This window comes from Bufo bufo, chromosome 11, assembly GCF_905171765.1.
Source record: "Bufo bufo chromosome 11, aBufBuf1.1, whole genome shotgun sequence".
In the NCBI taxonomy this organism is placed as follows: domain Eukaryota; kingdom Metazoa; phylum Chordata; class Amphibia; order Anura; family Bufonidae; genus Bufo; species Bufo bufo.
In genome coordinates this window covers 70146074-70160745 of record NC_053399.1, presented here as the reverse complement: position 1 = coordinate 70160745, position 14672 = coordinate 70146074, and the positions used below count along the sequence as shown (strand labels likewise).

The following is a 14672-nucleotide window of genomic DNA, read 5'->3' as shown; positions in this document are numbered from 1 at the left end:
CATTGGCAACGGCACAAGGCAAGGGTGTCCCTTGTCCCCCCTGCTCTTTATCCTTGTAATGGAGTGCTTATTTCAGACGATCCGTCAGGAGGATAGAATCCAGGGTATGAAGGTGGGTAACACCTACCATCAGTTGGCGGCGTTCGCCGATGATCTTTTGGTTATAATAACCAATCCATTGGAGGCGTTTCCCGTTATACAGGAATTATTCCAGAGGTTTGGGATTTTGTCAAATTTCCTGATTAACCCCTCGAAATCCCAAGCTTTAAATGTCACAGCCGGTAGAGACTTGCAGATGTTATTGGAAAGGCAGTATGGATATGGCTGGACAACACGTTCTATTAAATTTTTAGGGGTAAATTTAACCTCAGACCCTGGAGATCTATTTGAGGAAAATTTCAGTAATCTTCATAGATCAATATCAGCCACTATTGACTCCTGGTGTATCCCCTTCACTTTGTGGTTTGGAAGGCGTACATTGATAAAATCAGTGTTAGTCCCCAAAATCTTGTATTTCATGTTAGTATTACCAATTCATTTGCCAAAATCCTTTTTTGTCCAGCTGAAACAATGTTTTTCCAGATTTCTTTGGAAAAAATCCAGACCCCGTATTCCGCACTCGACTATGGTTCAACCTAATAGGTTGGTGGGAATGGGACTCCCTGATATGGAAGTATATTATAGGGCAATTCAGGGGATGAGATGTCTGGAATGGATTAGAGGCCCAGAGAATAGACTCGACATTCTAGCAGAACCTGGTGATAGGAGACTCCCTCTGAGATCATTTCTTCTTTCTCCCCCTAAAGATATACCCCAGCAGATTAGATCACTTAGCCTCACGACAAAAAATACTTTAAACAGGTGGCGCTCGGATTTATCCAAGGTGCTACTTTCAAGTCATGAGGTGTCACCAGTGCTTCAGATCAGGGACATTCTATGGAGCTCTGGGGATTTATTTGGCTCTACTTTGCCAGGCGATCTTAAGGAGCTGTCATTCCAATTGGTTGACCTATTAGATCCGGCAGGTCACTTAATAGAAGGATGGGACAATCATCCTAAATTGCAAAAGTTATCCTTTATCCACAAATTATATATTAAACAATACCTGGGAAAAAAGAAAATTTCCACACGGGCTTCTACGACTCAATTTGAGCAAATGACCCTCTCTAAGTCCCCTCCTGTGAAAAAAGTTTTGCGGCTATACTCTATGTTGGTCTCCCAGTCCAGACCCGACACATATGGTTTTATCCGCAAATGGGAAAAGGATTTAGATATCCTTTTTTCAGATAGGGAAATAAAGCAGATCTGTTCTATCACACCAAGGGTATCTAGATGTGTCAAATTGCAGGAGAACCTTTATAAGGTAATTACAAGATGGTACTTCACACCTCAAAGATTGCACCATATATACCCAGAATGTGACTCAAGATGCTGGAGATGCTTCAACGCAGAGGGCTCGCTAGTGCACATATGGTGGACTTGTCCTGATATTGCCAAGTATTGGACACGGATCTGCACAATATGCTCACAGATTAGTGGTGTAAAGTTGGTTCCTTCAGCTAAGGGATGTCTGTTGGGGTTATTGGGAGAATTTAAAGGGAATAGACATATAATTTCCTTGCTGGGTCAATTGTTGGCGGCGGCAAGGGTTCTTATAGCATTTAATTGGAAGAATCGCAAGGCCCCTTCTATCTCCCAGTGGATTACGAAGTGTGATGCAATCTACAGATTGGAGCAGATTGCTGGGTGGGAATCCAAAAGGTCACAGGTGTTTGAAGCCACATGGTCCGCATGGAAAAAGTATAGAGGTTTTTCAACCTAATAATAGTCTGAGTTATATAGCATTCTTGTCTGGGATGTAGGAGTAACCCCTACCCCTCTCCTTCCCCCCCCCCCCCCCCCCCCTTTCCCTCTCAATCTTAACCCTCATTATCCTTATTTTAATTTTCTCCCCCCCTCCCTTTCCCCTGAATTGATGGTACTTAAATATGCTTTCATTCTTGGCTATATGATTGGTATAAAAAAGTGCCCCAATGTGGGGTGGATGTATCTTTTGTATTTTCTGCCATGATTCAAAATAAAATTATTTCAAAACTCCAAAAAAAAAAATAGCGTCTGATATAAGCATTTCATTCGTCCATTCAAAAATCTACAGCCTGCCAGCCAATGATCGCGGCCAGCAGGCTGCAGAAGAACTTGTGCACTATGCGTTCCTGTGAACGCGTGCTCCTGTGTGCGCGCGTTCACAGGAAATCTCAGCTCACGCGAGATGACGCCAATCGGCGTTAGCGTAGCCTGGGGGAGCCGCCGCGATGACGCCTTTCGGCGTTAGCTTAGCGGTAAGTGGTTAAGACCCAATTTGGGGTATTTTTTTTAGTCTGAAGATGTCATATGGCCTAAGAAGAGACTGTGGCGCCCATGAAGCACCGCAGTTTGGTAGACAGCCCCGGGCCTATTATGCACTTAATCCGCCCCTGTGCGTATACCCTTAATTTGTAAAAAAAAAAAAAAAAAGCCTCTGAAAAATTAACAAAGCAATCTGTTTGGTTGCTATGGGCAACTGTCAGCTGTAGAGTTGTTGCGATACCAAATTTTTGATTCGGTTTCGATACCATGAAAAAGTATTGCGATACTCGATACCATTCGATACCACGCGAAAAAAATAAACAAAAAAAGCCACGTGCATTCCTCATTTTTAAAAATGGCGAATCGCGCAGTTTTTATTTTATTTTTTCTGTTCCGGCATTCACCACCTAGATTTTTTTTTTTATATTTTAATAGTTTGGACTTTTCTGACGTGGCGATGTAATATGTTTATTTATATATTTTATATGTGAAATTGGGAAAAGGGGGGTGATTTATACTTCATATTTTAGTGTTTTGTTTTTTTTCACTTTTTATTTAATAACTATTTCCCCCCTTAGGGGCTAGAACCTGGGATCTTTCATCCCTTCTCCTATTCACCCTGATAGATCTCTATCAGGGTGAATAGGACTCCACACTGTCCCTGCTGCTCTGTGCTTTGTGCACACAGCATCAGGGATGTTACCATGGCAACCAGGGCTTCTGTAGCGTCCTGGCTGCCATGGTAACCGATCGGAGCCCCAGGCTTACACAGCTGGGGCTCCGATCAGAAGCTGCCACTGCACCACCAATGAGGGGGAGTGGAGAGGTCCCTGTGGCCACTGCCACCAATGATTTTAATACTGGAGGGTTGAGAGGGGCCGGCGCACTGTGCCACCAATGATTTTAATGGGATGGGGGGATTGAGGGGGGGGGGCACACTGCACCACCAATGATTTTACCCCTTTATACAGGAGGCGGGTACTAGCAGATCAGCGGCAGTTAACTGCCGCTGATCGCAGCTCCCTGTCAGGGGCAGGGTGCCGGCAATGCGATTCTGCTGCCGGCACCCGCCTCCTGTATGTGTTAAAGACTGACTACTGTATATGAGTCCAGACTTTCACTATTAGGCCACACAGAGCGGCGCCCAGCGATGTCTCAGCACTCACCATTTAGTCCTGGGCGCCGCTCCGTTCGCCCGCAGTGCCCCATTACTGTCTCCTCTCCTGCTCCACATGCTGCTGATTACTATCGGAGCGATGGGAGGAGACATCAGCTTCACTAGTGGGCGTTCCTTCTCCCTGGCTGTAGCGCTGTCCAATCGCAGCGCAGGGAAAAGGAACGCCCACTAGTGAAGCTGATGTCTCCTCCCATCGCTCCGATAGTAATCCTATCATTGGGGGCGCAGTGCGCCCGCCCCTCCTCCGCCCCTCTCTTCTCATTGCCGCCCCTCCTCCACCCCCTCTCTTCTCATTGGTGGCAGCGGCAGCAGCACAGGGGGAGGGAGGACAGCTTCCTTCTCCCCGTGCTGCTGAGAGAGAACGTGAGCGCGCCGATAGCAGCGCGCTCATGTTCAGAGATACTAGACTGCGCAGAAGCGCAGCCCAGTATCGAAAAAACGGAAATCCCGGTATCGTATCGATACCGGGACAAAAGTATCGATTGGGTATCGAAATTTCGATACCCGCAACAACCCTAGTCAGCTGTTCCTTTGTGTCATTCACCCTCGTCATTCTGCAGAAAACAGTAACAATCCCACTGAACTTGGAGAGTATGTCTGATAAATAATTATTAGATATGTCAAATGGTTTTGTCTCTAATTCAAATATGACATTTCCACTATTCTCTATGGGCATTCCACTCTGTCATTCCTTTTAGTATGCCCCTAAGTGGTTAATACATCCGCCCATAAAGGAACCTACAAGAAACATATGTAGTAGACAGTGGAGTGAACACAACCCAGCAACAAGCATGTTTGTTGTGACAGAGAAGCACGTGAGGCCGCTTGTCACCCAGCACACACTACTGACCAACGGCAGAGCCGCACCCTGTACAAGGATCACCTCATGCAGACTCGCCCCTCCCCGTGCACTCGCTGACCGCGGGTCACGTGACCAGGAAAGGGCGGTAGCTAGCTACGTCACAGGGTCTGGTGACCATTACGTCACTGCCCGGAAGGAGGCGGTGAGACTGGGAAGTTAGTCGTTTACTGCTGGGTCTCTCGTTACGTAACAGGTTGAGTCGTCGGTTTTCCGCTGCTATCCGAGGATGAAGGTCTCCTGTGAGGCCGGAGCTCAGGGCTCTCTGGGCCGCGCCTGGAAGCAGATGTCGTGGCTGTATTACCAGTACCTGCTGGTGACCGCTCTGTACATGCTGGAGCCGTGGGAGAGGACTATCTTCAGTATCCTTTATCTCAGTAGTGGCATGTACTAGGCCGGTGAAGAGGTGTAGGGTTTTCTGAAGCGCCAGCATTACACCTATGGGGATTACTGCAGTCATTATTAGGTAAGGGCGGCCATTAACTGTTAGGGAATGGCTAGTGTTGAATGAACTTGTGTTTTAAGTTCCGGTTATCGGAGAAATCCCGTCATGGATCCGCTACCACGGAATTATGACGGAGTGCCTCTTATAGGCTTCCCGCTATGTCCCTGGTAGCGGAATCCATAATGGCATTCTCCGGTAACTCGAACCCTGGACGCCTACTTAAAACACAATTTTGATCGACGCTGGTCACAGCTAGGATCGCTGAGTAGCGCGGATCCCGTGGAAATGAATGGGATTGCTGCTCCAGCAACAGATGCTTCAATCCCATTCATTTCTATGAGATCACCACAGCTCAGAGATCCTGGCCGCAGCGGCTGTCTCCGTGTAGCCGTACCCTTAGGGCTCATTCACACGACCGTATAAAACTTTCAGAACTGTCTGCATCTGTAGTTCCTTTTGTGGCCCCACAAAATATAAAACCTGTCCAAATGCGGACAACAATAGGCATTCTATGTATAGGGCTGGCTGTGTGTTTTGCGGATCCGCAATTTGTGGACTTCAAAACACTTACGGCCGTCAGAATGAGCCCTTAGTGTCAGCTCAGGGCACGTCACATGTCACAGACATCAGGTTTAGGACTCATGCACATTAGCAGTCCTTAAAACACGGATACCGGCCACTCTGGTCATTTGGGGAAGGGTAGTGGTCTCCACAGGTTACAGGGTTTCCAGCCGTAGGACCCCCACCAATCTAATAGGTATCCCCTATCCTGTAGATACTGGCTAACTTCATATAACCGGAATACCCCTTTAAGTGGTTGGCGAGAGCTGCTATTATAATTAGTGTTGAGCGAATCGAGCTTCGTATCATAGATCCGAAGCTGATTCGTTCAAATGCTGTACAGAGACCTGTCTCGAACAATATTAAAATGTATTGCCTCTGTGGGGGCAAAATTCCTTTCAGTTTTTATTTCTGCTGCTCTAAAAACATTGAAAATTAGCAATCCGGAGTCAGGTTTGGTGCAGAGGTACCAGGCAGTACCAAACCCGACTTCAGACTCCTAATTTTAAAAGTTTACAGATGTAGAAATTAATACCGGATTTATTTACCGAAGTCTCGGAGGCAGTACATTTTAGGCTCCATTCAGACGTCCGCATCCGTTCCACAGTATCGGGAACGGGTGTGGACCCATTTATTCTCAATGGGGTAGAATGAGATGCGGAGAGCACACTATGTGCTATCCGCATTTCCGGAGCTTGGGCCCCAAATTTCTGGACTTCGGCCCTGAACTTCCGGGCCGTGGTTCTGCAAAAAAATAGAACATGTCCTATTCTTGTCCGCAATTGCATTGGACTATAGGGGGTGCCGGCCGAGTGTATTGCGGGTCGTGTGAATGGACACTTAATGCTGTATGAAGACAGCTCTCTGGACAGTATTAAAACGAAGTGTTTGAACTAATCGACTTCAGATCTATGATCCGAAGCTCGATTCGCTCAAGCCTAATTCTAATGGATGAGTCACGGCTAACCGAGGAAAGTCATGAGCACCTGCTTCCAGTGATTGACAGTTGTCTCCTAGGGAGAAAGCTAAGGGTACACCCACACTGGAAGTAACATACAGAAACCACTTATATCACGGCTGGTTTTCTTAAAGGGAATCTGTCAGCTTCGAAGCATCATGGAAGTGCCAGAGTCCGGTAACGTATTTATTGGTACTCTCTTGCATTATGATGTTGTACTGCAACAAACCAGCAGTAAAATGCATTGAGAGGACTCCTGAGCTCACCCACATAATGGGGAGGACTCGGAGGAGTCCTCACAAGGCATTTCATTGCCTGTTTGTGGGAGCACAGCGTCAGAATGCAAGTGAATATGAAGATAAAAATGACATAGTTGGACTCGGTGTCACTTACACTGTACACCACGTACTCTAGTTCAGGGGCTGTTTCCGAGCTGACAGATTCCTCTTAAAGTCTCATCTACGTTGGTTGCACAAAAATCTGCGACAGCGAATCCACAGCGTTTATGTGAACCAACCCCAAGGAGAAAACCAATCTGCAGGTGGGGTGAAAGAGGAGCTCCCAAATAATGATGACTCCTGGTCTGTAATTTATAGTACTGGTTCTCAGTAGCCACTGAGTGCTTCATCATAAAAATACCTATTGTTTAAAGGGAACCTGTCACCGGGATTTTGGGTATGGAGCTGAGGACATGGCTTGCTAGATCACCGCTAGCACATCCGCAATATCCAGTCCCCATAGCTCTGTGTGCTTTTATTGTGTAAAAAAAACTATTTGATACATATTCAAATTAACATAAAAGAGTCATATCTTACTTGTGTGACCAGAGAAGAGTCATATTTTCAAGCTCTGACTCATCTCAGGTTAATTTGCATATCTATCAAATCGGTTTTTATACACAATAAAAGCACACAGAGCTATGGGGACTGGGTATTGCGGATGTGCTAGCTAGGGTTGTTGCGGGTATCGAAATTTCGATACCCAATCGATACTTTTGTCCCGGTATCGATACGATACCGGGATTTCCGTTTTTTCGATACTGGGCTGCGCTGCTGCGCAGTCTAGTATCTCTGAACATGAGCGCGCTGCTATCGGCGCGCTCATGTTCTCTCTCAGCAGCACGGGGAGAAGGAAGCTGTCCTCCCTCCCCCTGTGCTGCTGCCGCTGCCACCAATGAGAAGAGAGGGGCGGAGGAGGGGCGGCAATGAGAAGAGAGGGGCGGAGGAGGGGCGGGCGCACTGCGCCACCAATGAGAAGAGAGGGGCGGCAATGAGAAGAGAGGGGGTGGAGGAGGGGCGGCAATGAGAAGAGAGGGGCGGAGGAGGGGCGGGCGCACTGCGCCACCAATGATAGGATTACTATCGGAGCGATGGGAGGAGACATCAGCTTCACTAGTGGGCGTTCCTTTTCCCTGCGCTGCGATTGGACAGCGCTACAGCCAGGGAGAAGGAACGCCCACTAGTGAAGCTGATGTCTCCTCCCATCGCTCCGATAGTAATCAGCAGCATGTGGAGCAGGAGAGGAGACAGTAATGGAGCACTGCGGGCGAACGGAGCGGCGCCCAGGACTAAATGGTGAGTGCTGAGACATCGCTGGGCGCCGCTCTGTGTGGCCTAATAGTGAAAGTCTGGACTCATATACAGTAGTCAGTCTTTAACACATACAGGAGGCGGGTGCCGGCAGCAGAATCGCATTGCCGGCACCCTGCCCCTGACAGGGAGCTGCGATCAGCGGCAGTGATCTGCTAGTACCCGCCTCCTGTATAAAGGGGTAAAATCATTGGTGGTGCAGTGTGCCCCCCCCCCTCAATCCCCCCATCCCATTAAAATCATTGGTGGCACAGTGCGCCGGCCCCTCTCAACCCTCCAGTATTAAAATCATTGGTGGCAGTGGCCACAGGGACCTCTCCACTCCCCCTCATTGGTGGTGCAGTGGCAGCTTCTGATCGGAGCCCCAGCTGTGTAAGCCTGGGGCTCCGATCGGTTACCATGGCAGCCAGGACGCTACAGAAGCCCTGGTTGCCATGGTAACATCCCTGATGCTGTGTGCACAAAGCACAGAGCAGCAGGGACAGTGTGGAGTCCTATTCACCCTGATAGAGATCTATCAGGGTGAATAGGAAAAGGGATGAAAGATCCCAGGTTCTAGCCCCTAAGGGGGGAAATAGTTATTAAATAAAAAGTGAAAAAAAAAAAAACACTAAAATATGAAGTATAAATCACCCCCCTTTTCCCAATTTCACATATAAAATATATAAATAAACATATTACATCGCCACGTCAGAAAAGTCCAAACTATTAAAATATAAAAAAAAAATCTAGGTGGTGAATGCCGGAACAGAAAAAATAAAATAAAAACTGCGCGATTCGCCATTTTTAAAAATGAGGAATGCACGTGGCTTTTTTTGTTTATTTTTTTCGCGTGGTATCGAATGGTATCGAGTATCGCAATACTTTTTCATGGTATCGAAACCGAATCAAAAATTTGGTATCGCAACAACTCTAGTGCTAGCGGTGATCTAGCAACCCATGTCCTCCGCTCTATACACAAAATCCAGGTGACAGGTTCCCTTTAAATGATGTATTTTATGTTTATATTCATCTTTTTAAAGAATATTTGATGTTCTTTTTAGTTTGCCTGGTAGGGTAGCGTTGATCTGGGTGACAGAGCCTCTTTATAGAGGTTCATATATTATCTGACACATGACGTGCCAAAAAAAATTACATAAGTACATTTAAGAATATTTAAGTGCAGTGTAAGGCCTCATGCACACGACTATTGTTGTGTTCCGTTCCGCAAAATGGGGTTTCGTTGTTCCGTGATCCGTTTCCGTGTGTCTTCCTTTATTTTTGGAGGATCACCAGACATGAAGGAAAGTAAAAAAAAAGTCTAAGTCAAGTTTGCCATGCAAATGATAGGAAAAAGCGGACGCGGATGACAATCTTGTGTGCCTCCGCGTTTTTTCACAGTCCCATTGACTTGAATGGGTCCGCAAACCGTTTTCGTGATAAAAAAATAGGACAGGTTTTATTTTTTTTGACGGACTGGAATCACTGACACGGATGACAAACGGTGCATTAGCCGAGTTTTCAACGGACTCATTGAAAGGCAATGGGTCCGCAGAAAAACGGAACAACGGACACGGAATAAAACAACGGTCGTGTGCATGAGGCCTAAGGCTACATGCACACGACCGTATGTGTTTTGCGGTCCGTATGCCTTTTTTTTTTTTTTTTTTTTTTTTGGGGGGATCCATTGTAGCAAATCCTAAAACGGACAAGAATAGGAAATGTTCTATTTTTTTTTTTTTTTGCGGGGCTATGGAACGGACATACTGTTTGCCCGGTGTGCTGTCCGCATTTTTTCTGGACCCATTGAAATGAATGGGTCCGCATCCTATCCGTAAAAAAAACAAAAAACACAACGGACACTGAAACAAACAACGTTCATGTGCATGGAGCCTAAAGGGAATAACATACAAACTATAGAAATAAGTAGATGGCCTCTATCAGAGTGCTGTGGGGAAAAACCTAGGTTCCATCAGCCCCCTTGAAGTGAATGGAGAGGTGGCCGCACTTCTTTTATTATATGGGACTTCCAAAAATAGCTGAGCACGCTGCTCAGCTATATCAGCACTCCCATAGAAATAAATGGAGGGTGGCCACGCATGCGCAGTCCTCTTTCCTTCACCTTGTGAGGTCCGTTCCAGAGATAAATGCAGGTCACAGAGGTGGGACCCTCACCTCTCGGGCACTGGAGGGCGTATTCTAACGGTATGCCCCCAACTTTTGAGATGGGCGAACCGCTTTAAGAATGGACATCTCTTAAACCATCCAACCTGTGAGACTGGAATGTTTCTGGATTACTCTATGAAGATCTGAAAGGCACCGTCTTGTGTCCAGTACAAACTTTCCCTGTCTATTTAGCCAACACAAAGATTGTTATGCCATTTTAGATCAAGTGTGAACAGGTAGCGTCACATCAGTGACTCAAAAAGGCCTGTTAGATCGTTCAAGTTTGGAAATGACCACAGCCTGTGATTTTAGGATCACTTCTCACAGCATATTTGTAACCATGTTGATCATTTTGAGTGACCAATATACTGTTAACGCATCACTGCCGGGCCTGGGCCCACTGGGCAGAGGCACAGAGATATGCAGTGCGCATGGCCGGGCCCGGCAGCGATGCGCAAACGGCCTATAGGGAAATATGATGTCACAGGGCTGGCCGGAGTTTACTGAGGGGCGGAGTTAGGTGCGAGTGAGGCAGGGGAACTTGGGCACTTTCAGCAAACTCTCCGCCCCTGGGGATTTGCGAGGGGCTTATTAGCATATCATAAAAACTACTTTCTGGGTGATTTGGATGATCGGAAAAATGAAACAAAGGCACCATCTGTGTCATGTCTGTGTCCCACTAAACTATGTGATCGGTTTAAAACCGGTCAGGTTGGTAACACTCCCTTTAAAATCATTGGTGGCAGTGGCCACAGGGTCCCCTCCCCTCCTCCTCATTGTTGGTGCAGTGGTAGGTTCTGATCGGAGCCCCAGTAGTGTAACCGCTGGGCTCTGATCGGTTACCATGGCAACCATGATGCTACTGAAGCCCTGGCTGCCATGGTAAGCTCCCTGCTGCTGTGTGCACTATGCACAGGGCAGCAGGGAGAGTGTGAAGTCCTAGTCACCGTAATAGAGCTCTATTAGGGTGACTAGGACAAGGGATCAACAGATCCCAGTTCTACCCCTAAGGGGGGCTAATAGCTATTAAATAAACAGTAAAAAAATAAATATTAAGTATAAATCACCCTTTCATAATTTTACGTATAAAATATATAAACAATAAAAAAAATTACTTGCGTCCGAAAAGTGCAAACTACTAGAATATTTTAAAAAAATCTCCTATGCGGTGAACGCCGTAACAGAAAAAATAAGTAAAAAATGAAATAGGATTGTTTTTATTATAGGCTGGACGTTCCATAAAATGCGGAATGCATGCAGCTTTTTTGGTGTTTTTTTTGCGTGGTATCTGGTATCGCAATACTTTTTTTATGGTATTGAAAACAAATCAAAATTTTGTGACAACCCTACTTGGAACGCGACGATGAAAAAATGAAGAAAAACGCTTGGTCAGTAAGGCCAAAAACAGGCTTGTCACTAAGGGGTTAAATTCCTTAACCAATTTCCTTTCAGACTCCATGTTGGTCTCAATCATTGGAATGGCTTTGTATACAGGATATATTTTTATGCCGCAGCACATTCTCGCAATTTTACACTACTTTGAGATTGTTCAGTGACACAAAGGGGACTTCCATGGCAAGGCCTATAAGGACAGAGCGTCAGTCTTGGGCATTATTGGTGTCAGACTGAAACAGAGAAGTTGGCATTGCCATGTCATGCTAAGAAGACGCCAAGATTGGATCAGTGTAATAAAACTGCCATAGACCTTCTCCTATTGGCACGGTCAATTGACGCTCTTTAAAGTTCATCCTGCTGGTCCCACTACTCGAGAGCACTGCTGAACAATGCTATTCTGGCAGAGCTGAGAGCAGTATTTTCTGTGTCACATGTTTTGTTGAAAGCAGTAGATATTTTAATATTGCCCTGTAAATTTATTTTTAGTTTAACTTTTGGTTTATTTTTACAGTCCATTATTTTTTTTCTTATGGTCTCACTGGTACATATGTTGTAACACAAGTTTGTACACAATTTTGTTAATTATGGAGGAAAACCAAACACAGGACCTCTGTGCAGTTCTATGCTAAAAGTAATATTTTGTCTACCTGTTCTTAAACTATTTTTATGTGTCCCCCCCCCCCCTCACCCTTTTAACATAAATTGAATGTCAGCTGTACTTTCATGTTTGTTAAAGGGAACCTGTCACCGGGATTTTGTGTATAGAGCTGAGGACATGGTCTGCTAGATGGCCGCTAGGACATCCGCAATACCCAGTCCCCATAGCTCTGTGTGCTTTTATTGTGTATAAAAAACTATTTGATACATATGCAAATTAACCTGAGATGAGTCAGAGCTTGAAAATATGACTCTTCTCTGGTCACACAAGTAAGATATGACTCTTTTATGTTAATTTGCATATGTATCAAATCGTTTTTTTTACACAATAAAAGCACAGAGAGCTATAGGGACTGGGTATTGCGGATGTGCTAACGGCCATCTAGCAACCCATGTCCTCAGCTCTATACCCAAAATCCTGGTGACAGGTTCCCTTTAAAGGGATTGTCCCATCTCAACATTTATGGCAAACCCATAGGAGATGCCACAAATGTCGTATAAGTGTGACCTCTCTGACTCTCCTGTCTCCAGAATAGGTCCCCTGAAGTGAGAGGAGAGCAGAAGCACGACACCATAGTACGACACCATAGACTACCATTATAAAAATTGTCGTGCGACATTGGTGCAACAAATGTTCCGCCCTATTGCGCGACAAATGTCGACGTGTAGACGTAGCCTTAAAGTCCTTTACTCGGGGACAGCTGGCATGAAGAAAGGTGCACATGATTTGTCCTTCCATCCTTTTCATTTGCTTCAGCTGTTACTTGATTGCTATCAACGTGTGCTGCGGACCGCGATTGGCACGGGCACCGAACGTGGGCCAGACGCATGCGCATCGCGACCCCATTCACTTGAATGGGGTCCGCGATCCGTCCGTTCCGCAAAAAGATAGGATAAGTTCCATCTTTTTGCGGAATGGAACGGAATCCCATGAAAGCACTCCGTAGTGGTTCCGTTCTGCACCGCATCTCCGCAATGCAGACGGCCGGTGTCCTGTGTATTGCGGAACCGCCATGTTCAGCCGCAGTACGGCCATGGGAGCACAACAGCCGTGTGAAAGAAACCTTATAAGCTAAAGAGACTGCAAGCAAGGTTTTCATGAGTGGAGCAAGGTTTGTCTGGGTGCTCTAGTGGCTCATTCACATATCCGCGATTGTGAGCCAAAACCAGGTGTGGCTCTACACACAGGAGAGGTTCAGATCTCTCCATTACACCTTATGGGTTCATGCACACGAACGTGATGTTTTTTTGCGGTCTGCAAATTACGGATCCGCAGAAAACTGATGCCGCCCGTGTGTCTTCCGCAATTTGCTGACCGGAGGCCCATTATAGAGATGCCTATTCCTGTCCGCAAAACGGACAAGAATAGGACATGTCCCATCATTTTTGCGGGGTCACGCAATGGATGCGGACAGCACACAGAGTGCTGTCTGCCTCTTTTGCAGACCCATTGAAATGAATGGTTCCGTATACGGAATCAAAATACAGTCCGTATACGAATGCAAAAAATGTTCGTGTGCATGAGCCTTATGTCTGTGGAGGCTCCAATCCTCACAATCACTGATGGGAAAACACTGACGCGTGAATAATATTTATTTATATGGCACCACCATATTCCGCAGCGCTTTATAGATTTAGAGGGTTCGTGTACAAAACAAAAGACATCACAAGGTAACATGCTAATATGCAACTTAAACGTTGCACTAATGTCGCGCGACAATTTTTATAATGGCAGTCTATGGTGTCGCAATGGCAGTCTATGAGGGCCCGGCTCGCAAGAGTTTATAATCTATTATGAAGCTTAAAGTTGTAGTTTGGGAAAAGATTCAGGGAAACTAGTAATTTTTACATTTATATCTGCAGCCCTGTGAAGAACTATTGGTACGGGGGGGGGGGGGGGGGGGGGGGGGGGATTATTAGTGACTGACAGCTATCTAACACCTGTACCATAGGTATTCATAGATTTAAAGGTATAAATTGCATGTTTTTTCTACAAAACTATGGGGGTCACTTACTAAGACCGGCGTTTTAGACATCTGTCTTAATAACCCCTATATCTGGTGGTGGATACGCCGAAGTTATGAATAGGCACTGGCCTCTACATAACTCTGGCACATCTAGCGCAAGTCTAAATGTAAGCCAGATTGCTAGATACATTGCAGTTGCACCAGAAATACACCAAATGTAGGCGTATTTTTGAATAATAAATATCAATCTGTTTTTTCCTGCTCTATAACATGTTGCTTTTAACGTGCACGTTTTCAGATAAGTGCATAGTTTAAATCAAAGTCACAATTTATAATGAGGTGAATTTTTGACGTTGTGTGGAGTCTGTGTTATGTGCACAAAATGTGTCAATTGGCGCATTTTTTTTAACGTATCACTTCCACCTTGACTTTTTTACTCCAGTTTTTATTCACTTTTTTGTGACTTATAAAAAAATAGAAACTTCTAAATTAATCGGTAGAGGACCTCCGCCGTACATGTACTGCGCTGGTGGACGTGACTTAAGGACCAGTGCTGTACATGTACGGAGGGCG

The 14672-nt window shown here is 45.8% G+C and overlaps 1 protein-coding gene and 1 long non-coding RNA gene across 2 annotated transcripts; both read left to right on the top strand.

Annotated features, from left to right (window-relative positions):
• Window positions 1–4299: 4299 nt before the first annotated feature.
• On the top strand, window positions 4300–12208 carry SPTSSA (serine palmitoyltransferase small subunit A). Its single transcript, XM_040412085.1, has 3 exons — window positions 4300–4541; window positions 4575–4744; window positions 11533–12208. Exons 1-3 carry the CDS (start codon window positions 4315–4317, stop codon window positions 11634–11636), a joined length of 501 nt encoding a protein of 166 aa, XP_040268019.1. The 5' UTR covers window positions 4300–4314; the 3' UTR covers window positions 11637–12208.
• Window positions 12209–13730: 1522 nt separating this feature from the next.
• LOC120982132 lies at window positions 13731–13950 on the top strand. Its single transcript, XR_005774849.1, has 2 exons — window positions 13731–13829; window positions 13889–13950. It is a non-coding gene; the product is annotated as an uncharacterized LOC120982132 (long non-coding RNA).
• Window positions 13951–14672: the final 722 nt, after the last annotated feature.

Excerpts from the sequence above, each read along its gene's own strand:
- SPTSSA (XM_040412085.1), top strand. The coding sequence starts at position 4,315 with ATGTTTGTTGTGACAGAGAAGCACGTGAGGCCGCTTGTCACCCAGCAC. Across the intron at positions 4,542-4,574 it reads GAGGCGGTGAGACTGGGAAG|ACAGGTTGAGTCGTCGGTTT; the intron begins TTAGTCGTTTAC and ends TCTCGTTACGTA. Across the intron at positions 4,745-11,532 it reads GTGGGAGAGGACTATCTTCA|ACTCCATGTTGGTCTCAATC; the intron begins GTATCCTTTATC and ends ATTTCCTTTCAG.